The sequence below is a fragment of the Macrosteles quadrilineatus genome, unplaced genomic scaffold (genome assembly GCF_028750875.1).
Source record: "Macrosteles quadrilineatus isolate MER2022 unplaced genomic scaffold, UCM_ALF_1.0 Scaffold_9__3_contigs__length_116548681, whole genome shotgun sequence".
Classification (NCBI taxonomy): domain Eukaryota; kingdom Metazoa; phylum Arthropoda; class Insecta; order Hemiptera; family Cicadellidae; genus Macrosteles; species Macrosteles quadrilineatus.
The window spans coordinates 29,773,036-29,798,961 of NW_026542602.1; the positions used below are offsets into that span (position 1 = coordinate 29,773,036).

The following is a 25,926-nucleotide window of genomic DNA, read 5'->3' on the forward strand; positions in this document are numbered from 1 at the left end:
TTACTAATATCTAAGGGTCAAGCCAAACATGCAATGGGATGGGACATATGAGCATAACAGAAAAAACTTGACAACAATTATGAACAACAAACTAAACCCTGAGCAAATGTAGACTAACAATAATAAATCTTTTTAATAATTAAAATAGAATAAAATTGTGTAGCCAAAAAAGATACCATACTAAGGTAAATGCACCAGTAGCTGACAGTGCTCCAGAAGCTGACAGTTTGAGTTTCTTAACATTATAATGTGGTCTCTTAAAAATATTTACACATGATTGCATTGTTAGAAGAACATATGTTTATTCTTGATTTGTTCACAAAAAATTCAGTGAAATTTAGCCCATACTCGCTGAATGGTGGTGGTTTGAAAGCGACCCTGTCTGTACATATCACATTAAGTCGATTCCCTTAATGAAATTGTTAAGAAAGTAAGTTTGGTTTTTTGTCATTTTGCTAAATTTCTTAAATAGTACTAATGATTAGGCTCATTATTTTTATCAATTATACCTTTGTTGACAATTTCATGATAAAATTGGGGTGTTAGGGGTTTAGGATTTAAAATTATATCAATGTCAGGCTTTGGTACACAAAAGCCATACAAGTTCCACTAGCTGACAGGGGGATATTTGCTGCTTGCACAATATTAAATTGGTTTTACCCATCGAAATTTGCATGCTATTTATAATTTATGCGATCTCATATTTTTATAAAATGATTTAAATTTTTTAATTAATAAGCCAAATTATCTTTAAAAAAATATTTTTTATTAAATATATATATTTTTTAATGTAAATATTTTTTATTTTAAAATATATCAAATAAATTTTCTTAATAACGTTTTACATAATTTTAGAATTTAATTATTAAGTTAGATTTTATTCGTCTTATAAATTATAAAACCCTTAGGTTTAGCAGCTATATAGTAGGCCCTATATAGTACATTTATAGTTCCAGTGTCAGCTACTGGGACAACTGACAGTCAGCTACTGGTACAAGCACTTTTTTCACTGTCAGCCACTGGAACACGTACAAAGGTTGAATTAAGTTTAAAAATGTTATAAAATATATTTAAAAACCCCTTTTTGTATGACAAATTTGAAAACTACACTAAATTTAGAATCACATAAAATCCGTAATATCTCTTTAGTTCCTTTTTATTCAAAACCACGGATTATTAAGTGCGTATAGTTTCTTATACTGTCAGCTACTGGTGCGTTTACCTTACTGTTATCCAATCAGTACCACCAAAGGGGATAAATGTATAGAAATAGACTCGATTGCTTCAAACCTCGATGTCTGGGACTACAGTGTGGAGGTACCTTTAGCACTGATTACCGACCATCTGCCAGTGCTGATGGATTGTAAAGAAGAAAGCTTTGGCGAGTAATTCATCCTCTATACCATGGCATGACAATTATGTATTTTATAAGAGAATTGTGTACCAGAAATGGAAAAGGCTGAAAGTGCCACAAAGTAAAATTTTCAGTATTCAATAAAAACTGTATATAAGTTAAACTGTTTGCTTTAAAAATCTGTAAAATTCATAAAAAATACATCATATATTTTTATTTGATATACATACAAAAATAAATTAATTTAACATATTTAACTTGATTTTAAACAGGAAAAGCTGAAAGTGCCATCGTACTTTTTTTTTGTAAACGCTGTAAGTGCCATGCCTTGTTTGTTAAAATGCTGTAAGTGTAGCACTCACTACCCAAAATAAGATGAATGTTCATAGTGGATTTACATTTTATGCATAACAGCTATTTTTTAGGTTTTGCTTTTTTAACCACAGTGGGAAAACAATGTTAAGAAATGGGTTCAAAAAAATTTAACCAAACAGCTTTTATTAATTACAATATTTTTAAAAGGTATTACAAAGTTGTCAAGAGGTAGTTTAAAGTTGTCTATGTTTTAAACTATTGTCTCTCTCTTACTTGTCCCCTATTCTTCACAGTTTTCATAAAAACAACTTTTTTTATAAATAAAAAAAATTAAGATTTTAAAAAAATATTTGTTACAATACTTTTTAAGAGGTATTATTACTATTGATTGAGTTAAAAGGTATTAACTATGCGCACTAATGCACAAAACGCTGGAAATACACGACGCTTTGTTACTGACTCGCGACAAACCGTATACTGCTGTGCAAAGGCACATACATCATGGCGGGCGGCACTTACAGCCTTTTCCACTGCCGGTCAGCGGGCACTTTCACGGTGCTGCTCCTTGCGGCTGCTCTAGGAACTACTAGGAATTTTTCCGGCACTTACAACATTCTCTAGGCTATTGGCGATGTCGCTTACTACACATTCCAAGCAAATACTCAATTTTTTATTTTTTGGCACTTACAGCCTTTTCCATTTCTAGTACACAATTGTGAGTGACCAACTGCTGCCTCAGTTTAAGGAAGCTTTGAGTAAAATAGACTGGGCTCTGGTCCTAGACGACCCAGACCCAGCATCCTCTTTTCAAGCTTTTCACAGTAATCTGCTGGAAGTGTTCAATTTCTTTTTTCCGCTTTTAAATAAATCTAAGCCTAAATCACAGCCAATGCAAATTAGTAACGCATGCATTGCCAAGGACTGTTATACACCCGAACTGGGCAGGTCAGAGCTTACATAAAACTATGATCTTAGGTAGATATAAGGCCGAGCAATCTCCTAATGTAAAGGGACAAACTTTACTCTCTGTATCTGAAAACAAAGCGTAATTATAAATGTCAGGTAAACGAGGCAAAAAAAAGGGCAACCGTAGTACACATACAGAGTTCCCTAAACCAATGTAAGACAGCATGGTCAGTGATAAATTACTCAAGGAATAAAAATGAAGTAGTCAACAAACTTTCTAGTCCAGATTACTATAACCAGTTCTTTGTCAACTCAGTTAAAGACATAACTTAAGAACTAGCAGACAAGCCACTGGAAACCGAAGTGGAGAAATCAGAGTCTAGGTACAGCCCCTGGCCCCTTTGGAGGAATTGAATTTCCTACTAGTAAAGAGGAATTAATTAAAATAGTTATACATAATTGAAAACCGAAACAATGTGAATTAAAAATCTACATCTGTACATTTTAAGCGGAGTCAATATAGTCATAGTCCAGTATGTTTTATTAAAGAAAGTTTTATTTTTAAATAATTGACGCTGTATATCCGGCCCTGGCTGGTCAAAGACGAAGAGGAGGTAATAAGGTAATATCATTTATATTTTTTTTAAATTGTGATTGCGAGAATGCTGTTGGGTAATCTTGTAATTGCCCTGTAGCACTTTACCATGGACTTATTATATACTTGACTATATAGGGATGAATCACGGCCGCCTTTAGGCCAAGGCCTTCGATGTGGCAACGTCGCAGTTAGGGTTGTAACAGCTGTTTTGTTTGAAAGCGGAAGCAGCTAAAAAAAATGGTATTTTGTGTTACGAAAGCTTGTTTACTGGACTATGAAAATACCGAAAATACTGACTCCGCTTTAAATGTACAGATATAGATTTTCAACCCATATTGTTTTGGTTTTCAATTTCGTATGTTTAATTTTCATTATTTTAATAAAATCATGTTCATAAATTTAAATTTAAATCATTAAAATGCGAATTAATGAGGTGACGCAGGCGGCGATGGCTGATGTCACCTGTCTGCCAAGTTATCTTATGGGACGTCTGACACAAAACAACACTACTTGCGACGTTGCCAATTCCACCAGGCCGTGGCCTGAAGTTAAAGGTGGCCGTGGATGAATTGATGAATATATGCAAATGCCAACATTTTCATAGTAGGCTACGGCCACCTACGGCTACAGCATCTAAGGTAGTTCGTTATAGAAGGAAGACAGCCTCCCTTTGATGTTACCAAAAATGTAAATAATAATAATAATAAGATAAATTAGCCTGCCATGAAATTTCAAATTGCAAAACAGATAATGAACTTTTTTTAATTATTAAACTGTTTATAGTGTTTAAGGTTTTGCGACAACTGTATTATAAAGGCAGTAAGTTATGTCACCTTATTATCAGCTGAGATTGAATCAACATCAACCGCTACCGCTGCCTATCGTCAAAGCAAAGAAACAGGATTTATCATATGCTTCTGTCACGCATACGCACTGCACTACTGCACACAACATTTTGAGTGATACTTTCAATTCTTGCTGTTTCTCTGTGTTGGTTGTGCAATATTAACATTATTATTGTTAAACTGTGACGACAGTGATTCGAATATGTCTTTGAACACGGCACATGCAAATGGGGGTGTTTTGATACATGCAGGAGAATGGTAAGTAGGTGTAGGATTCTTCCTAATAAAACAACTAGTAGAATGATCCAGAAGAACCCACCAAATTCTTAGGCCTAATACACTTTTAACGTTGGCACATTAACACCAATAAAATACCTCTAATTAAAGATATAGGCTACAAACATTTAAATTTTTAAAATAAGAACATTTAGACCCATAAGTTCATACCACTCTGTAGAAATTGCTTAAAGAAGGTAGGTCTATAAGCCTGGAGTTTACATTTTACTTGGATGTAGACCTAGGCTAATTGTCTTGTAATCTTTCATACGCCATTCATGCCCAACTAAGTAGGCTTAGCATTATTATAGTGCTTTGTTAAACTAAGATTCAAAAGAGATATTTAAACTGAATAATAGCCTACTGAAGCCTGTGAAGTAACACAAGGTCATATTTGGAAGGCACACTATATTTAGGTACTGAGTAAATACATTACCGGGTACTCTACTGCAAAAGAATTTTCATAAATTTTCAAATCAGAGGATTTAAAAGAAGAAGAGTTAAGTTACTGTGGTCATTGGTCCATTTCCATTGTTATGTAACACAGTCCCTGAGGCCTGAAAACTCATCTTTGTGGGGTTGCAAAATACTTTATACTTGTGTGCTACGTTGTTGACCGACAATTTCGGATAGACTTTGTTAATATGTAACTTAGGCTATACATTTAAAAAATTTAACACTACTATTTATGTACACACAAAACTTTACCAGGCTGTGGCGGTAAATGAGAAGTGCAACTTTCAGTTTTATTGAATGTGGCATTCACTGCAAACAACATTTGTTGGATTGTGCTTTACAAACATTTCTCAGGCATTTGTGATAGTAGAAATTTGTTGGAGGCAGCACTGTAAATCGAGGGATTAAATTCTGTCTAGGTTGGTAGTTCTGGGGTGTAGTTCTTGTGGAGTTCACCCATTCTTCTGTAGATTACCTACGATTTAGACTAAATTAGGTTTAGGTTTATACAACATTCAGATAGGCTAACAAGGTGCATACTTTAAGGTGAAAATGAAGGTTGAGTCAAGTAAAGTGAATTAAATATGGGAGAACTGTGTGACAAAAATAAGTTTTTTTTTGTGTTTAGCAAGTCTGGACATTTGAATAGCTTAATGATCAAAAAAGCTGGGTCAAAATTGGAACTCATCAAAAAGTTTCATTGTCCTTGTCTAATTTTTAAGATGTTAATAATAAGCTATGTTAGGCTACCTTATAAGGAAAACCACTTATAATTATCGGTAGGCCTACTTGCCCTTTTTGGTTTGTGTTTTTGATTTAACTTACAGTTTTATTGAAAGTTTCAGCTTCCTAGAAATTTCTTATAGGCTATTTGGTTTTACTTCATAAATGTAGTTTTAATAAAAATCCTTAATAATCAAGGTACGGTATCTAAATTACTTGATTAATATCTGTTAAATCCTTCCACATCTCACAATTTTAATTTCAGTCTATTTAAGTAGAAAGTTATTAAACGTGAATGTATTATTATTATTTTACGTGGTTGGTAAACCTTAAGGTGAATAACAATGTGTCCCATTATTTGTTATTAATGAGGTCTGTGTTAAATTTAACATTTTAGTCAAACAAAACAAAAAAAGCAAAATGTAATTTTTATGTACGTGCGTGATAAGTGATGTCTCCGTCCGTAGTCCTTTGCCAAAGGAATTGGACAGGTCAGGGTTAAAACAAAGAGTAAGCAAACTTAAACTAGTTTTTGTCACCGTTAAGGTCTATGTTGTGGAAGCTTAACTCCATTTTTTCAATTCTAAATTTGAATTTTTTTAGCCTATTTAAAGTTCTAAATTTCAAGTAGTTTTTTCGTTAGGGCCTGGTACAATTTCATTCCAATGTAATCTGGTTTGTATTGAAATGCAATGAGTTTGTGTTGGACTGCATGTGTGCCCTTTGTTCGGGTGTTGTAAGTGTGATTTGTAAAAGTTGGTTTGATGTTCTGTGATTTTATGTAGCAAACTGATTCTAAGATAAAAAGTGAAAAGTAGTTGTATCAATAGCCAAAGTTATATAAAAAAGAAAATTATAAACAGTGGAAATACGACAATAAATTTAATATAGGCCTAAATTACACAAATTTAAAATAGGCTATAAATAAAATGTCAACTATAAAAACGATTTTGGCCGCAGGGGACATCAAAATGAAAAAGTATATCGGTTGTAGGTCTTTCAATGCCATCTACGGTAATAGCTTCATCCCTATTGGTGAAATTTGCAAAAACCTTTAAGACCTCTATAAGAACATCTTAGGATTCAAAAGCCCTGATTGAATTAAACTTTAAATTATGTTTTGCTTATAAACAGTTTTTGAATTGAGATACTTTTCCCCTTACAGCTTATTTTCATAATAGGCTATTTTCTTAAAAACGCAAGTTGTATAACTTAAACATATAAGGTAATAAAACAGTTCAAAACAAGTGATTCATATATGTGATTAGCACCTATATTTTATCAGCAGAAAGTTGTGTAATCTTGACGTAATTTGATCATAAAATATTCCACCCGTTAAAAAGAACAGTACGTCTCTGTTTGAAGTATCTAAGTGATAATAAAGATATGACTCTACGCAAGGCTCTCATGCTATCAACAAGTGAACATTCATGAAAGTGCAATGCTCTTATAGATGGGATATCCCCTTATGTTTAATCACTATCACTAATTATACAGGGTGTTTATAAAAAAACTTTACAACTTTAAACAATCATAAAACCTTTATTTTTTCACTTACAGCTATGAAACAAAAATTAATATTTAGGAAATTTTCTCAAGTTTTATTTACATGATAAGAAGTTTACCTAACTTCAATGTGTTTCCCGTTGTTTGCTCGCAAAAAATCAAGTCGACATTCCAGTTCTGACCAAACACGACGCAAAATTGAATGATCTATTTCATCAAACGCTCTCCTGATCCTTTCTCTTAGTTCTTCTTTGTTGTCCACTTTACTAGCGTAGACACGATTCTTAACAAAACCCCAAACAAAAAAGTCACATGGAGTTATATCTGGTGACCTAGGAGGCCAAGGTGTTGGCCCACCACGGCCAATCCAACGATTTGGGAATTTTTGATCTAAACAATCCCGAACAAACCTCTTCCAGTGCGGGGGAGCACCGTCCTGTTGAAAAATTACATTTGGCTGTAATTCTTCTAGTTGGGGAAAAGCAAAATTCTCCAACATATCAATGTAAATGTTTCCATTTATGTTGTTTTCTTGGAAGAAAAAAGGACCTATCACCCTATCATGAAACAATCCACACCAAACATTAATTTTTTCACTGTCCCTGGTGTGCTCTTGATAACAATGGGGGTTCTCGGTTCCCCATATTCTAACATTTTGCTTGTTGACTTTACCTGATAAATGAAAGGTAGCCTCGTCTGAAAAAAAAATTCTTCTCAAATAATTTTCATCTTCCGCCAACCGATCTAGCACAGTCACAGCAAATTCTTTTCGGAGAATCCAGTCATTCGGCGTGATCTTTTGCAAAATTTGAAGTTTGTATGAACGAAATTTCAATGATTTAAGGATTTTGTGTACAGTAGAATGTTTTATATTCAAATCACGTGCCGCAGATCTGGTGGATTTTTTCGGGTCGTTCACAAATGATTGTTGAACACGCCGCACATCTTCATCGCTTACACGGGGTCGACCGTTTCCTCTCTTGTGATTCAAACTGCCAGTGTTCATAAACTTATAGTACCAAGCCCTAATTGTGGGTCTTGAAGGAGGATTCCTATTATATCTTGTCCGAAATCTCCGTTGAACAACAACATCAGATTTCGTTTCAATGAACCACTCCACACACTGCGCTTTCATTCGTGCTTCCATTGCGATGCTAATGAGACTTTTCAATTATTTGTTTTTGTTTACCAAACAACAATGTAAGGCCATCAGCTGATTGAACTGCCAGCTGATTAAAACTTTTTGAGCAGCCCTTTCATGTGGTGTCAATAGGAAACGTTTATGTCCCATGGATCATGAATGGGAGAATGTTAAAGTTGTAAAGTTTTTTTATAAACACCCTGTATAATACTCATTAAGTTATTGAATGGTATGTTATCAATGTTTCTCTCTAATATTGGTTATTTAAATTATTGGTCAATACCTTTATATACTAAAAACTTTGCATAATAATGTTATAAACTCACAAGTAATATTTAGTTGAAACTGAGTCCTGCTCGCTGAAAGTTACTAGTAAATAATAGGCCTATTCATCTTAGTCATTGATAACCTTACTAAAATGTGAATAAATCCCAAACAAACTTGGACCATTCAATGGAGAAAACCAATGAATAGGCCTAAATGAATGATAGAATGTTGATAATTGGAACCCCTATGCCTATGTGATTAGCTATGGAAATCATGAAAATACAAATCCCAACCTATGCTGACAATTTAAGTTTATTCCCAGTTTTTTTTACCCCTACATTATTTAGGGATAAATAATAAGGGTAGGAAGACTTGAGATCTGAGAATTTATAAACTAATTGATAGAACTACAGTATACATTTCATTCCCATGTCAACGGGTTTCAAATAAAAATGGATGTAGTTGACGTGAGCCACGGACATATTGGGCTGATTGTAAATCACTGATTTCGGTACTTCATACTTACTTACTTCATACTTTTCTCTTCATCGTTGACCAGTATAACTGGATAGATGGCTGTAATATATTGGAATCAGCTGATAATTTGGTTTTATGTTTATTATGAACATGTAAACAAATAATGTTATGTTTTGTTCTATGATTAAATGAGTTTAACTTAGTTCTTGATTTTATTTCACTGGCGACGATGAATAAAAAACGAACCCAAAGATGTGAAGATATTGGTTGGAACAATAAAGAAGAGGTGCGAAAGAGAATGGAAAAGTTTTCAATAGAACCCTATGATGAAAAATTGAACTGGGAGGATTATGAAGCTCACTTCCAATTGATGTGCAAGGTAAAGGGATTGGGTGATGACAGTAATGAAACTGAGGAGGCAAGAAGGGATCTTCTTCTAGCATATGTTGGACCTGTACCCCTCAAAAAGGTATCTAACTTCGTTTTACCTAGGCAAATTTATGACATACCAATGACTGAACTGATTGATACATTTCGGTGTGTTTATAAACCTAGTAAAACAATCTTTGCAGCGAGACTAGACTTTGAAAAATGTGTGAGAGGAAATGATGAGAGTTTTTCAAATTTCGTCTTGCGTTTAAAAGAGTTAGCCTCCTACTGTAAATACGACAGGTATTTTGAGGAAAGAGTAAGGGATAGATTTGCTGGTGGCGTTAACTTTCCACAGTTTGAAGTTGAAATCAGGCAAAGGTGGCCAGAAGGCATAAATAAAGATGGTTCACGTTTAACTTTAAATGAGTTGGTAGATTTAGCTGAAGCGATGGATAGAGCTAAGCGGGAAATGAATATTTTAGAAGAAGCTATGCCTGTAATTAACAAGGTACATAACTATGATAAGAAAAATAGATCTTTGGCAAAAGAAACATACAGCCATTCTACAGAAGATTGTAATCAGTGTGGACTAGTACACAGTGAAGAATTTTGTCCAGCTCAAAAGTCTAAGTGTTTTTCATGTGGAAAGCAAGGTCATTTCTCACGACAATGTGGAACCAAAAAGACAAAACAATGTCACTTCTGTGGAAAGATGGGTCATTTTCCGCGACATTGTCGTTCAAAAAAGGCCTATTTGAACCAAATCAACGACACAGACATAAAATCTGAGGAAGAAGAGGTACAGTTAGGAATTTCTGAACTTAAACCTAATAGGAAGATCCCAAGAGCACAAATTAATGTTACCCTAAATGAAGTACCAACAACCATGGAGTTTGATTCAGGAGCTAGAGCATCAATGATTGATGCACCCCTGTGGAAACAAATTGGATCACCAAATTTGAGGGCATGTAAAACAAAATTTGTCGCTTATGGAAACAATACCCTGGATGTTTTAGGAGAGTGTGAAGTTAATGTTAAAGTTGATGGACAGATTAGGAAACTTAAGGCGGCTGTGGTAAATGGAAACGAATCTCCTTTGTTTGGATTACCATGGATGCTTGCCTTCAACATGAAATTACCACCTAGTGTTACGATTCGTAAGTTGGATAACACCAATAAAGATGAAAATGCTTCTACAGTAACCGAAGAGGAAATTAACCAAGTTATTTCAGAGTTTAGTGACGTATTTAAGAAAGAATTGGGAACAATTAAAGGCTATCAGGCGAAGATACATGTTAAGAGTGACTCAGAGCCTAGGTGTTTTCCTGCTCGCAGAGTGCCTTTTCCACTAAGAAGTAGAGTTGAGCAAGAACTAAACAGACTGGTAAGTGATGGTGTTATAGAAAAGGTAGATCCTTCCAAAACTCCTATCGAATGGGCAACACCAACAGTAAATGTTGAGAAGGAAAATGGCACAATTAGAATATGTGGAGATTTTCGGGTAACCTTAAACCCAAACATCGTTACCCATACAACACTTTTGCCAACTTTTGAGGAACTGACGAATAAAGTATCTCGAGGGAAGCAGTATTCAGTTGTCGACTTGAGAGATGCATATCTCCAAATGGAAGTATCGGAGGAAGACAGAAAATATCTGGTAATATCCACGCACGTTGGATACTATAGATACAAGAGACTACCATTTGGTATAACCTCCAGCCCAGGTATCTTTCAGGAATACATGGAGAAGCTCCTTGAAGGCATACCACAAGTGGGGGTACTTCTAGATGATGTAATCATTACGGGCCGAAACAAAGAAGAACACCTCATGAACTTAAAGGAAGTATTAAAACGAATGAGTGACGCAGGGCTAAAAGCGAAGAAAGAAAAATGTAGATTCATGCAGAATTCAGTCACCTATCTTGGACACATTATCGATGAACGGGGTATCCATCCAACAAAAGAGAAGATTGAAGCAATACAAAAGGCACCTAAACCTACAAATGTCAAACAGCTTAGGTCTTTTTTAGGATCCATAAACTATTATGAAAGGTTTATCCCTAGGTTGCATGCGCTGTGCTCAAGGTTACATCGACTTACCAGCAATAGATCGAAATGGATCTGGACAGAGAAAGAAGATGAAGTATTTACAAAGGTCAAAATGATTCTTTCGGAAGAAGACACAGTTGTTCCATATGATGAATCCAAACCTCTAGTGTTGGTGTGTGATGCGTCAGAAGACGGTCTTGGGAGTGTCCTAATGCACAAGTGTGAAGATGGTCTGGAAAAACCAATCGCGTATGCTAGCAGAACTCTTTCAGATGCTGAGAAAAGATACTCGAATATTGATCGAGAAGCACTTGCAATTTTATTTGCTGTAAGAAAGTTTCACCAATATGTATATGGACGAAGCTTCACACTTGTCACCGATCATAAATCCCTTCAAAGAATATTTGGAGGAAACCGGAATCTTCCAAAGGTAATGAACAATAGGTTGGTGAGATGGGCCCTAGAACTTAATCAGTACAATTTTCAAATCAAGTACAGGAAAGGAGATGAAAACGTTTGTGCTGATGCACTATCCCGTCTTCCCATCAGAATCAGAGAAGAAGCTACCGATGTAAGGGACATAAAGTTTTTAAACATGGATAAAGTTGAGACATTGGTGTCCTATAAGGAACTCAAACATAACAGCTGTTTGGACAAGGAGATAAAATTAGTACAAAGTTATGTGCTAAATGCATGGCCAGAGAAGGTACCAGATAACATTAAAACATTTAAACAAAGGAAAGAAGAATTATCAGTTGAAGATGGTGTTTTGATGTGGTTTGGTAGAGTTGTTGTGCCAACAAATATGAGAAAGAAAATCTTGAGAATTTTGCACTGTGGTCATCCTGGAATTTCAGCTATGAGATCAATTACCAGATACTATGTATGGTGGCCTGACATTGACAAAGACGTTGAAATGCATGTTAAGACTTGTGAAGCATGTCAAGAAAACAGAGGAAACATTGAAGAAGTCCCGGTCTATCCATGGAACATTCCTGAAAAAGTGTGGGAAAGAGTTCATTTGGATTTAGCTGGACCAGTTGATGGAGTAATGTGGTTAGTAGGGATTGACGCGCTATCTAAGTGGGCAGAAGTTGAATGTTTAAGAACAACGACTTCAACTGCCATAATTCAAAGATTAAGATCGTGGATGAGCAGGTATGGGATACCATCACAAGTAGTAACTGACAACGGGCCACAGTTTGTCTCTACTGAAATGGAAGCATTTTTCAAGAGACATTCAATTCGACATATAAGAACTACTCCTTATCTTCCTAGAAGTAATGGCTTAGTTGAACGTCTAATAGGGACTTTGAAAAGGCGTTACAGAACAACAAAACAAGAAATTAATGATTCTTCATTGGCATTGCAAAATGTGTTGTTCAGTTACAGAAATGCCGCACAAAAAACAACAGGACGAGCCCCTGCAGAGTTGTTTCTTGGTCGAAGAATGCCAACTATGTTGGACAACATGAAACCAAACCTTAGACAACAATTAGATCTGAAAATTTGGAAGGAACAACAAAATCCAACTCAAAAGAAAACCTTAAGAGCATTCAGTGAAGGGGAAGAAGTATGGATTAAAAAAGAGAATAACCCTGGTTGGATAGCAGGAACCATAGTCAAACGCAATGGCTTATACTCGTATGAAGTCATGTGTGGTGGAGTGATAAAAAGAAAACATTCGGATCAACTGCGAAGAAGAGAAGGTGCGGTAGACGATGAGGAGGGAAAAGTGTAATATATTGGAATCAGCTGATAATTTGGTTTTATGTTTATTATGAACATGTAAACAAATAATGTTATGTTTTGTTCTATGATTAAATGAGTTTAACTTAGTTCTTGATTTTATTTGGCGTCAATACTATTTACACAAAACATATATTTACAGCAAAAAACTTTGAGAAATTTAATTCTTAGATCTTGATTAAAATTTGGCGGCAGGTCACTTCATTTTATTGAGGAGTGGTCGGCTTCTAGATACTCATTAAGTGTGTAGAAGGGGTTGTTTTTAAGCCAAGTCCCAATTTTATTTTCAAACGTCCTTGGTTCTAGTTCTTTGACGGCAGCCGGGAGTAGGTTGAAAAATTTCATAGCCAGGACAGGGTAGCAGTCTTTCTTTTTGGTAAGTCTACAGAAAGGTAGGTCAATGTGTTTCTTCCTTCTGGTATTATAACTATGCTGGTCTGCTCGTATTGGTAGCGTTGGTAAATTTCGATGAATGTGAAGAAGACTGACTAAGATATAGTGGTTGAAGATTGTAAATATGCTTAATTTCTTGAATATGGGCTTGCAGTGCTCTTCATCATTGGCGGAGTCTATTATTCGGAGAGCTTTCTTCTGTAGGACTAGGATTTTAGTGCAGGTTGAGGCATGGCCCCACAGCTCAAGACCATAGATGATGTGGCTATGAAACAGTGACAAGTAGACTGTAACAAGAAAATCCTTGGAGACAAGTCGTTTCAGCCTACGTATGAGACAGATCACACGGTTTAGTTTTTTGCAGATGTAGTTAACATGCTTCTCCCAAGTTAGTTTCGGATCTATTTGGAAGCCAAGGAGCTTCACCTCATCTGTTTCATTATGGTATTTTGAAAGACTGCATACTATCTTTTGAGTTTTACCTTCATTTAGGCTTAGGCTACTCTTGTCGAACCATGATTTTACGGCAACAAGCTTCGCTTCTGCTATTGTCAAGGCTGTCTCTGGATCATGGCCGCTAGTGTAAATGGAGGTATCATCTGCAAATAGTAGGATGTTTCCCAGTAGGCCTAGGTCATTTATAATGATCAGAAACAGCACAGGCCCAACCACCGAGCCCTGTGGCACACCGTGAAATACCTCAAGTGGCTCAGAATTTGCCCCATCGATTGTGAGAATTTGCTTTCTATTATGGAGGTAGGTACGAAACGTTTCTAGAACTTCTCCTTCTACTCCATATGCCGAGAGCTTTTGTATCAGTAGGCCATGCGGGACGCAATCAAACGCCTTGCTTAAATCAACCAATGCCAAGGCTGTGGATTCTTGAGACTCAAAGGAGTCTAGAATGTTTTCGACCAGTTGAAGGACAGCAGAAACTGTGGATTTACCACGACGGAACCCGTGCTGGGCATCAAGAAAGAGATGATTTTTTTCAAAGTGATAGACTATCTGGTTTTTCATTACAGTTTCAAAGATCTTTGCCAGGACAGGTATAATCGATATAGGCCTATAGCTTTTCATGGCCGTGGGATCGCCTTTTTTGTAAACTGGGACAGTGCGAGCCACCTTTAGTTTGTCTGGAAAATAACCTTTCTCAAGGCATACATTGATGACATGACACAAAGGATGTACAATAACTTCTATAATCTTTTTTAAAAGCTCTACAGATATATATCCCGGCTCTGTTTCTTCTTAAACCTAGTCACAATGCCGATAATTTCACTGGGTGTCACCCTCCGCCAGTGCCTAAAGGGAGTCACGTCATTGGATATGTGATAGATAGGCCTACACAGTTCTTCCGGACTCACATTATCTTTGGGAATTTCATCAATAATGTTTTGTACTTCACTTATAAGATAACTGTTAAACTGGTCTGGACTTTCCCTAAATTTTGGTCTTGATTTACCTTTGTTTGAGCCACCAATCTGATTTACGATGTTCCAAGCAGCCTTACAACTATTTGTTGAATTTACAATAAGCGACATGTTAGCTTCTTTCTTGGCCAGATCTACCTCACGCCTATAGATTTGTTTTACTCTTAAATAACTAGCGTGAAATCTGATTTTATCATTTCCATCCGTGGATGCTTTACTTCGGTCATTAAGAGCAAGCACAAGTGATCTAAGCTGGGCGAGTCTTGGAGAGAACCAATCCTTATTGACTGTCTGCTGCCGAGGTTTCACTTGCCTATCCATAGGTACTGTTTTTTTTTGGGAATAACTCATCAAAAACAGATAAGAACTTATCAAAGAAAGAGTTAAACAAATGATCAGGGGTTGCATTTACAGTGGGATTTTCTATAATGGCTCTCCAGTCAACAACGGCCAAGGCTAGCTTAAATTGTGTAATAGAATCTTCCTTAATTATCCTAAAAGTACAAGTATAGTTACTATGCCAATCTAAGTCTAGACTTTGGTCACTCACCAAACTGCAGTCAGCATCGAGGTTCAGGTCCATAGTAACAGCATCATGGTCCGCCACAACAGGATTTACAACGGTGACAGTGTAGTCCCATGAATTTAACGAGGTGGCAATAGTGTCCAAGCAATACCTCCCTCGAGTAGGAGCGTGGTTGGTTATGTACATACCAAAACTCTGGAGAATGTGTCTGAAGGCAAAACACAAGTTGTCCTCCACGTTTAAATGAATATTTACATCGCCCCCCAAAATTATCGGCATATTCAGTCTACTTAAGTACGTTAGACAGTGATCCAATTTTTGGAAGAAAACATCTGTCATGCCATCCAGAGATCTATAAAGCGATACCACTATGATTGAATATTTTAGTAAAATAACTCCTGACAACTCAATATCCAATTCATTACAGAAATTTGCAAGGTCCAATGGTTTGTGAGCAAGACTTGGCTTCAAGTACACTGATGTTCCGCCATTTTTATTATTAGAGCGATAATATGCAGAGGCTAGCTTAAGAGTATCAATATTGGCAAAATAATTTCCTTCATCACTATTTAGGTGGTGCTCACATAAGCATAGCACATCTGGATAAGTATTCTTCACAAATGCTTCAACTAGATTTATCTTGGTCCTCAAGCATTGGACATTACTAAAAGTTAGTTTTAGCCCTACTCTACGGCTACTATTTATTGCACTATTTATACTAACAGTTTGATTTGAATTTGGGTTAGGCCTAGGCCTACTCACAGTCTTACAGATACTATTTACACTAGTTTCAAAGATTGCTATCCCAGATTTGGGTTTCTTGTCCTTTTGAATAAAAAACGTTTCACTAGAGAGCCTTTAGGCCATGCTGCACTGTCATACAGAGCGTCTTTTTGGTCAAAATCAACACCCAGTTTAAAGCTTGAATATATTCCTTTGTTTTCTAGTTTCTCAACTGATATATCCATACCATTAAAGGTTTCTTGAAGAAATTTTTTGACGTCTTCTTCGCCGGTTTCCTCCTTTAGCCGTCCCAAATAAACCCAAGCCTTCTTCACTCCAGCACTTAGACTCGTACATGTACTTGTTCCGATAATTACTTGGCGATCTTGGCGTTCTTTAACTCGAGAATCTTGATCCGATTTGGGATCGGCAGCCATATTTCGATTTTCATTTCCATAGCTTTCATTTCGGTTTCGGTTGTTGTTACTCCGTACAACCCTATCATTTTTCGGCTGCGATGGTGGGTAGCGTTTTGTGTCATGTAGCTGCCCGCCACCAGCACGGACACTTTTGGTTTTAGTTGATCTTAGAACTTCTGTGTAACTACGTCTTGCGTTTATATTAGAGCTTTTTTCTTCGCTCTGAATTGTGCTTATAGACTGTGCTGCGTTTTTATCTTCATCATTCCCGCTCATAGTGTGGTAGTTTTGCATAGAAGTTTCATTCGGTGGGATTTGGACCGATTTTTGCCCATTCGATACTTGCTTGGTCGATACATCGATTTGCGAAGTCGATAACGAATCTTCAATCGATCTGAGCTTATCTTTATCTAGTAAACTTAACCTCTCATAGTTGCACTCAATTTGATCTAGTCTTTTGTTGATGCCGACTAATAGAGTTTCATTAAAAAGGTCTTTAATTACGTTTTCAATGTTGCTAACTAGGTTTGAACAGTCCTGTGGCTTTAGTAGGTGGCCTAGCGTCTTTGCTTTCATAACTTCATGCATACCTGAGCAGTCGTCACACATCCACTTGATTTTAGTAGAAAGTTCTTGGATTTTCTTATATTCCCTCGTGTCAATATTGACACACGTCGAATGGTGCCACTTGTCACAGTAACCATCGCACTGAAGGCCTTTACCACTATTTTCTACGATAAAATTGCACTTAGGACATACAGCTTCATCTTCACCTGCCGCCATCTTGTCTACTTTGGGTATTATCCGGAGGCCACCCTTATATAGCGCTCTGCGTTTGTAGGACTAACCTCGTTTTGTTATGAATCAAACGATACCAGATGAGGCCCACCAAATCCCCTCCAAGTAGGCCAAGGTCAGGTCGTTGACCGGAGTGCGTGCATCACCTGTCACCACCTTGTACCTGGGTCAGTGTCCTGAGTGATGACTTTTTGTTGTATCGTTTGATTCATAACGAAACGAGAAAAGTCCTACAAACATATTGATAACCCAACCTTACATGACCGCCGCAGCGTGCTGTATACCTACTTGGCGGAGTACATGTGGCAGCTAGCGGCGGCGACGCATTATTCAAGAATCAAGAGCTTTATTGTCGTTGACCGTTTACAAGGAATAGACATAGGTAGTCAATAGAAATAAAAACAAAAACTAGAAAAATAGTGGGCTCTAAATTAAAAATCAATATTAACATTAACTCAATCCAACTCAATCCTATGCCGACATCGATGCCTTCTGGGAGGCAGAACTCAAAGGCCGCTAATCATAATTGTGTCAAATTTGGACAGTGAGTCGATTAAAGTATGTTCTTTCCAATTATGTAGTTATTTTTGGTCTCCCGTAAAAAAATCTAAAAAATAAGTGGCCTCCGGCTAATACGAAAGTACCCTGATTTCTGATGAATATTTATTTACAGTATCACAATACATCAATAAAATTGACAGGTGAATAGTCAAATAATGCTTATCTAGGCCTAGATATATGAAAATAAAGAACAATAGCAAGTAAAAATAATATAAAACATAATAATTATAAAATGGCATAAACAAACATTTACTGATTTTCAAAAAAAATCTAAAGAATAGAATGCCTTCTCCAATACTCCAATAGCCACGATTTTAAATGGGTTTTTTAAAGGGTGATTTTTGTTTACTTAGTGGCAGTTTATTATAAATTACTAGGTGAAACCCGTCAAAATCGACGGTTACTTTCAAGGCTTACGCTAATTACCTAATCTAACTGCGCTAAATTGAGTGAAATTATACATATTTCGAGCATTTAGCACTGTTTAAAAATTAATAAGTGTAAAAACAATAGTGATATTAATTGCGTTAGTTACCAAATATGGTTGATCATTCAATGAATAAAATATTTTCCATACTGTACTGGAGGACCTATTGTAAGCTATAGCATCTGTTATGCCCCATCAACTATCTCAGTAACAAAGAATGAGGAAGAAAATATAATTTTAGACAATAGTGCAATCTATGACTGGCTCTCAGAAATAGGCTATGCTTTTTTTTTTTTAATTGAGCAGTCCATTTAAAGATGGTATGTCTACATACTAGGTTCTATTGTTGCCTATTGTCAATAATTATATGTGACTAGCAGAATACCTGTCCTCCATACGGGATTGGCATATAAGTATAAAGTGCTTATTCAGTTATACTCAAGCTTTGCGTTTGCAATGGGAGAGGACTCAGTATGGTAAAATTTGGTTCTTTAAATTTACGGTAAGCAATAACAAATCTACCATAGCCATAACATTCTACCACTACACCTACACAATAGAACAGTAAATTATAAACGATGCGCACGATATCACAATTTATTCATTAAATTTAAAACGTAAACATTACTGTAAACAATCCTACTTTGACAGTTCTAATTGCATATCACAGCTTTTTGTTGCTGCTTAGTTCAAATTAGCTGTTGTAATAAAAGACAAAAAAGTGCTGCACCCCGTTGGTAAACCTTATAGCTTTTTAATGATATTGCATATCATAGAACCAACTCAAATAGTTGAAACAGCTGACTAAATTCTTCAATTCCTTTTAACCCTTTCAGTGCTATGCAACGATATATCGTTGTGCGTCTTTTTCCTGAAAAGTGCCATGGAACAATATATCGTTGTTCGCGTTTCATCCGAAAAGCGCTAAGCGATGATATATCGTGCCGACACGACTTTTGATTGTGTAAGATTAGATGGGCATATCGATTGACTCGGTTGTTGTTTTGAAACATCGATGGTTTCTTTTAATTCCTCATGCAATCTCGGCCCGATATATTGTTCTTTAGCACTCGTGAGATAACAAATTTTATTTTTACCAATTTATTTTCTCGCACACTAGACTTAGCCCCTGTGGCAAGCCTAGCGCTTTTCGGACAAAATAAGTAAATAACTCTAGCATTTTTTGGAAAATTACAAAAAAAATATTCTAGCATCGAAAGGGTTAAATATGAATACTCATAAGGTGGGAACTACAGAGCCACTGGGGCAGAGCCCGAAAGGAATTTTTTAGATAAGAATAGGGCTATATGTTAATCGGGAATGTGAGCTATCATCATGCCTAATTTCAGCCCAATCTGTCCAGTAGTTAATGCATGATTGAACTTTAAACAAACAAATAAACAAACATACAAACTTTCACATTCATAATATTAGTAAGATAAGATAAGATATAGGCCTAAGCAATATGATTGTCTCCATTTAATAAATTGACCTGACTTAAGAAACAGTAAGTTTTTTACTGATCTATTCAGTAACAAAGCTACAGATCTCATACTATTTTACACATTCCTTGTACACAGTAGACCCTCTCTAATCCGGCACTCCAGTCATCTGGCGTCTTTTGACAGGTGACATCTTACGCGTTCTTGGCAAAATTCTGATCATCTCCCGCAGCCGTGTAGGCTTCATCATCTAATCCCGCGGTGACAGAAACGTCATCGTTGTCTTTCACAATAGCAGCAAAATCATGCACATCTCCCGCAGCTGTTTAGACATTAGTATCGCCTCCTGCGGTCACGAAAACATCATCATCCTCTTGCGCGATCGCAGCAAATTTTGAACATATTCTGCGGTCATGTGGACATTATCATCGCCTCCCGTGGACACGGAGACGCCATAATTGTTATGCGCGATCGCGGCAAATTTTGAACATATTCTGCGGTCATGTGGCCAATTAATGACCAAACATTGGATCTAACCAGAATTTTTAAATAAAATGTGTTAACACCCTGTGTATATCCTAAAAGTAGACTCAGTTTTAATTCATCGCTCTCTTGTGCAGCATCCTGCTCTTCTCAGACAATGTGCAGATGGAGTTCCACGGCCAGGACTCTGCTGCGTTTAAGGGCAGCAAGACGGGACGTCTCTACTTGACCACTCATCGGATGATCTTCAACAACAAGAATCTCAGTGACCCCATGGTCTCATTTAGCTTCCCTTTCTGCACAATCAGTGACGTGAGTTGTCAATTATTAATGAATTAGTTTTCTAGTAGAATCAAACAATCTGATACGAAGCATTGTGTGATTTCTGATTTGTGTAGATGGTGGCTTCAAAAAAAAATTTAGGGGAAAATTTGTTTTTTATTATTAGTAGGCTATAATTTGAAGTTAAAATACTGGTAGGCTAAAATGATTTGCATGATAAATTAAACCTAAGGCATGGGGAGCCCTAAAATGAGAGTCGAAAGGGTTAAAAATAGAATCTCCACAGTATGTCATGTACTGTGTTCCAGTGTATGGTTGTTATGGCATGGTTGTATGGCTGTAGTTCTACAATACACAGGAAGCAGCAAGCACGAAACAGTTGCTAACAAGTTTTTATAGTTGTGGACAGGGTATCTCCGGACCAGGAAAAGGAGACCTACCTGCCTCGGCTATTGTGGAGTTGCCCGACCGACCGACCCTAATTAATGTCGCTTGGCTGCGCTCAACGAAAACAACAACTAGATACCCAATACCATAAACTTAAGTTAATTTATTTACAAAAATTATTAATATTGATTATCATATCATGTTATGTTTTGAAATGTCGATTATTTGGATACTAAATTTGATGCAAATCGGCCAATTTTGACCATTTGTGCCACCAAACTAGTTTTTCTTTTAAAGACTAATTTTAATAAACAATGGAAATTGAATATAATTTACATCAAAGCGTGAGCATATGGGGGGATAACAAAATGCATATGTATGATTGTATTAACGTTTTATTCCGTCATAACCTAAATAAATAGCTCGTTTGAATGAATAGCTGGTTTCAAGAAAACTTTTGAATCATAAATACTATACTATGTAACTTTTTTTATTGTACTATATTTACAAAAGAATCAAAAATTGCGGGTTTGTTGTTAAAATAATAAAATTTTAGAATCACGTTTTCTATGTTGCTTAATTTTATATTATATTTCACAGGCGGTATTATATTCACATGCCTATTAACCTCTTGGAGTCCGGTTTTAGCTATGTCAGTGATTTACTGCAGTCCGGGTTTTTTTCGATGAAAATGTAGATACTTTTTTAAAAATTTGTATAAAATCAGTAAATAGTGTAAACATATCAATATATATATTTATTTTGTTTGCAATGAAGAGAGAAATCAGAAAATAACATAAAAAATTAAAAGTTTTAGAGTTTTTTTTGTTTTTTTTAAAAAAAAAAAAACAAAAAAATCGAACATAAATTTCAAAAGTAATGGTTCTGTAAAAGTACAAATTATTTGATATTAAAAATCTATTATATACATCTGTTAGACAATTTAATTCCTTACATAGAAATATATACAACAACTAAAGAATACTATATTTTACACGAGCTATGTTCAAAAAAACGAAAAAGCGTAAATCGCAAAAATGTGACTTTGCACGCCATTTATTGTAATTTAGAAAAATAATTTTGAAAATTTATAAAAGCTGGTAGAAAGTTACATTTTGTAATCTAATGTTATAATTTAACTTATAAATCGTGTAAAGCACATAAACACACATATATATATAATATATATATATATATATATATATGTATATATAGTAGGCTATATGTTTGCAATGTCAAGGTGGGAACAGCAGCTTTGACATAAAATTATGTTAGGCTGAAGCCTAATTTGTACCAAGCCTACTACAAAATCATATGTAAAATAAATAAAACCCAAGAAAGAGACATTCAACTTACTTTCTAAAATTGTTGGAGTGTGTGGTAGTCCTTCATGCAAGGGTACACACAAAGAGGAACGCCGCATTCAGTACACATGTACGGTGTGTCCTTCCTTTTCTGGGGCCTAAGCTTAGTGTTTGAACAAACATGGCAGTAGCGACGAGGTTTCAACTTTTTATCAGTTGGTGGGATCGGTGTGAGGAAGTGTCGTTGGGTGAGACGGAGTGGAATCTCGCCTTTTGATGGTCGCCCACCTTGAATATTGGTTCTCATCACACAGTGATGTTCTAAAATCTGCCTGACGAGCTCCCTGCGATAATCTGATAGCTGCAAATTCTTGTTTCTTTTTTGGACTTCATTGTGCAGAATATATGAATTTCTGATTGTTACGTCCAAGAAGTGGAAAAAAAGTTTCTTGTACCACTTGATACTTTTTCTTGCAGAACAGTTGAAGGACAGTTGCATATCACCAATATCGATAGCCCCCATGTTTTTGTTGTAGTCCACCACTGACAAGGGCTTTTTGATTTCCTCCCCAGTTTCCCAGTTGTTTTTCCCTATGCCAATCATGTCGCTGGTATGCATCGTACTTAGCATCCTAACCTCTCTTTTGTCTTGCCAACGTAGGTACATCATATTTTCTGTACAATGTACATCTGTTTTACCTACATCTAAGGGGGCTAGTTTTTTTGGTAAACCCTGTCGATTGGGATTGACTGTTCCACACATGTTTGTGTTGCGCTTCATCAGTTCCTGAGCTAGTGACGGTGAAACGTACCAATTATCCAAAAACAATTTATGCCCCTTATCGAAGTAGGGTTCTGTTAGTGTTAGCACCACTTGCCCCGTCATGCCTACTTTTTCTTTTAATTCTGCAAACTCAAGTTCCGTTTCTGATCCTAAATAGGGAAGGATGTTCAAAACATAGCCTGTTAGACAGTCTGAGATCACAAACATTTTGATTCCAAATCGTGCTCGCTTTGAAGGAATGTACTGTCTAAAGGCTAACTTACCCTTATAGAGAAATAGCGTCTCATCTATCGCCAGTTTTTCAAAGGGCTTGAATTTAGATGCAAACATTTTGTTCAACGTACATAAAATTGGTCGAATTTTGTGAATCCTGCCAATTGATTTAGGATTGGGCACAAAAAATTGGTTGAAATGAAGGGTTTTCAATATATTTTTGAAACGATTCCTACTCATAACCTGCCCAAAGATCTTTGTTTCCAGTAGTGAATCTGTAGACCAATAATCATTTATTTTATTTTTTCGGACCTGAGACATTAGAATACACAAGGCGAGGAAGCAGAGAATCTCATCCTCGTCAACCGGTTTCCATGTACTTAGCTCGTCAACAGAAGCATAATTTGGGAGTTTGGTAATTACATCTGTAAAATAAGAATTCGTTTCTGATACAATATGAGTTATCAGTTCCATGGTAAAAAGCTGTAAAAACATTTCTAAATACGACGATCCTTTAGGTATGTCATTATCGATTCCGGATGTTGTGTTGTCAAATTCAAACAATGTGGGAGAGAATGTCTGGTTTGACTTCCACGGGAATGTTATTTCTGGCTTCTTATTCCCTTTATTTCTCTTTTTTTTAGCTGCAAGCACAGGCCTAGCAGGTCTACCTGTTCGTTTATTATTACGCCTAGGCCTAACTCTAATATTAGTCACAGGCCTATCTGTAGTGTTATGCCTATGTTCCTCAGCAGTAAGTGAGTCTAAGCCTATCATTGCATCATCTTCAGCCTCATAATTTTCTTGGTCAGCAACTAGTCCTGGCATTGTTGTTTCACTCTCATTTTCATCTACATCCATATATACAAGGTCTTCTTCATCAACAACTAACCCTAAGTTTGCATCATTTTCATTCTCAGAAATAGGCCTAACACTATTTTCTTCAAAAATATTCTCTATGGTACTAAGCATGTAGTTGTCCTCAGGTAGGCCTAAATCATAATCATTGTTACTTACATTATACACTATTTACATCATTTGGGTCAAAACAACTCGGGCCAGGAATGGAATCGTCGTAGAGGTTAGTTGAACTCGATGCATCTCCTGCAGGTCCAGGAACACTTGTCGCCGTAGATCGTTGATGAGAATAAATAAACCCCTCTTCACTGTCACTTTCACCGTCCGATAAATCACTAAAATCATCTCGAGACAAATATTCTGATATTTCGTTGTCCCGAAGTTTGTTAGATCGCGAATCCATTACACAATGTTTACCAAAACACAAACAAAAACAAACAACTCGCGTACGTATTATTGAGTAACACTAGTGACAGCTGGGAGCGGAACGAAAACGATTCAGAACTAGCAGTGATGCAAGACTAATAGAACAAAACAAAATATCCCATGATTCCCTGGATTCCCCTGAACAGATCAATACTAAACACAACGTATTAGTGTAACAGCTGACAGCAAAAAAGAGCACGAAAATAACAAGTTGACGTCAGCTCGCATATGTGCGGGCGTGGACCGCTGGCGCGACAGTCGTCTGCTCGCATATATGCGAGCGTGGACTCCAAGAGGTTAAGTATTAGTTAAATTTTAGCTACAACTTTCACACTGTGCTCTATGTTTTAATTTATGTCGTGTTGTTTTTCGTACTTTGTGCCTTTGCATTTTGATAAATTTAGAATCAGGAGAAATATTGCACAGTTAATCAAGTTACTGATTAAAATTATGTTTTCAAACTTGTATTCAAACGATCTATTTATTTTGGTTATGATATAATAAAATGTTAATACATACATACGCATTTTGTTATTCCTCCATATGCTCAAGCTTTGATGTAAATTATATTCAGTTTTCATTTTTTATTAAAATTAGTTTTTAAAAGAAAAACTAGTTTGGCTGCACAAATGGTCCAAATTGGCCGATTTACATAAAATTTAGTATCAAAATAATCGACATTTTAAAACAAAACATGATGTGATAATCAATATTCATAATTTTTGTAAATAAATTAACTTAAGTTTATGGTATTGGGTATCTAGTTGTTGTTTTAGTTGAGCGCAGCCAAGCGACATTAATTAGGGTCGGTCGGTCGGGCAACTCCACAATAGCCGAGGCAGGTAGGTCTCCTTTTCCTGGTCCGGAGATACCCTGTCCACAACTATAGTAGTGCCAAATGCAAGGAAAATCTAGGACAAAAGACCTGGATACGTCAACAAAAATGTTGCAAACCCTGAATGAATCGCATATTACAGTTGTATAAGACCATAGTGCTGTTGGCGCAAGAACATCCCTAAACAAAAGCTAACCTCACACTGAACAATGCAAGTTAGCACCTTGTGTAATTGCATGATTAGCAGCAAACGTGTTAATGCTTGTGTACACTTTGACATTAAAGAGTGCATTACTATTTCTGTTAAACAAATTAAAGGATATAGTAGGCAATAGTAGTACAATATAATGTAGTAGGCTTATGCGTGGATTCATACACTCTTAAAACGATTTTTAGTATTTTATTCAATCTTTTGTATTGTGTGTTTTGTATACTACAGTTTTAATAGTTCACACTGACTCAAGACCAAGATAAAGATGGAAAAGACAATTAGTATTAAAAAAAAACGCTGCGGACAAGCCTTTTTTTTAAGGCTTATGCAGTTTGGTATTGTAAATCCATTGTATATGTGCTGAAAAAAAAAATACTGGTACCTTTT

At 36.1% G+C, this 25,926-nt stretch overlaps 1 protein-coding gene across 2 annotated transcripts in view; it reads left to right on the forward strand.

Annotated features, from left to right (window-relative positions):
• The first annotated feature begins 4,077 nt into the window (after positions 1–4,077).
• The window catches only part of LOC129003798 (WW domain-binding protein 2-like), a 31,273-nt gene continuing 9,424 nt past the window's right edge, over positions 4,078–25,926 (forward strand). For both annotated transcript variants that reach the window (XM_054432105.1, XM_054432106.1), the window contains exons 1-2: positions 4,078–4,276; positions 20,377–20,551. In XM_054432105.1, coding sequence (XP_054288080.1) covers positions 4,221–4,276; positions 20,377–20,551 — 231 coding nt within the window. In that variant the 5' untranslated portion in view covers positions 4,078–4,220. The remainder of the gene's footprint in view (positions 4,277–20,376; positions 20,552–25,926) is intronic.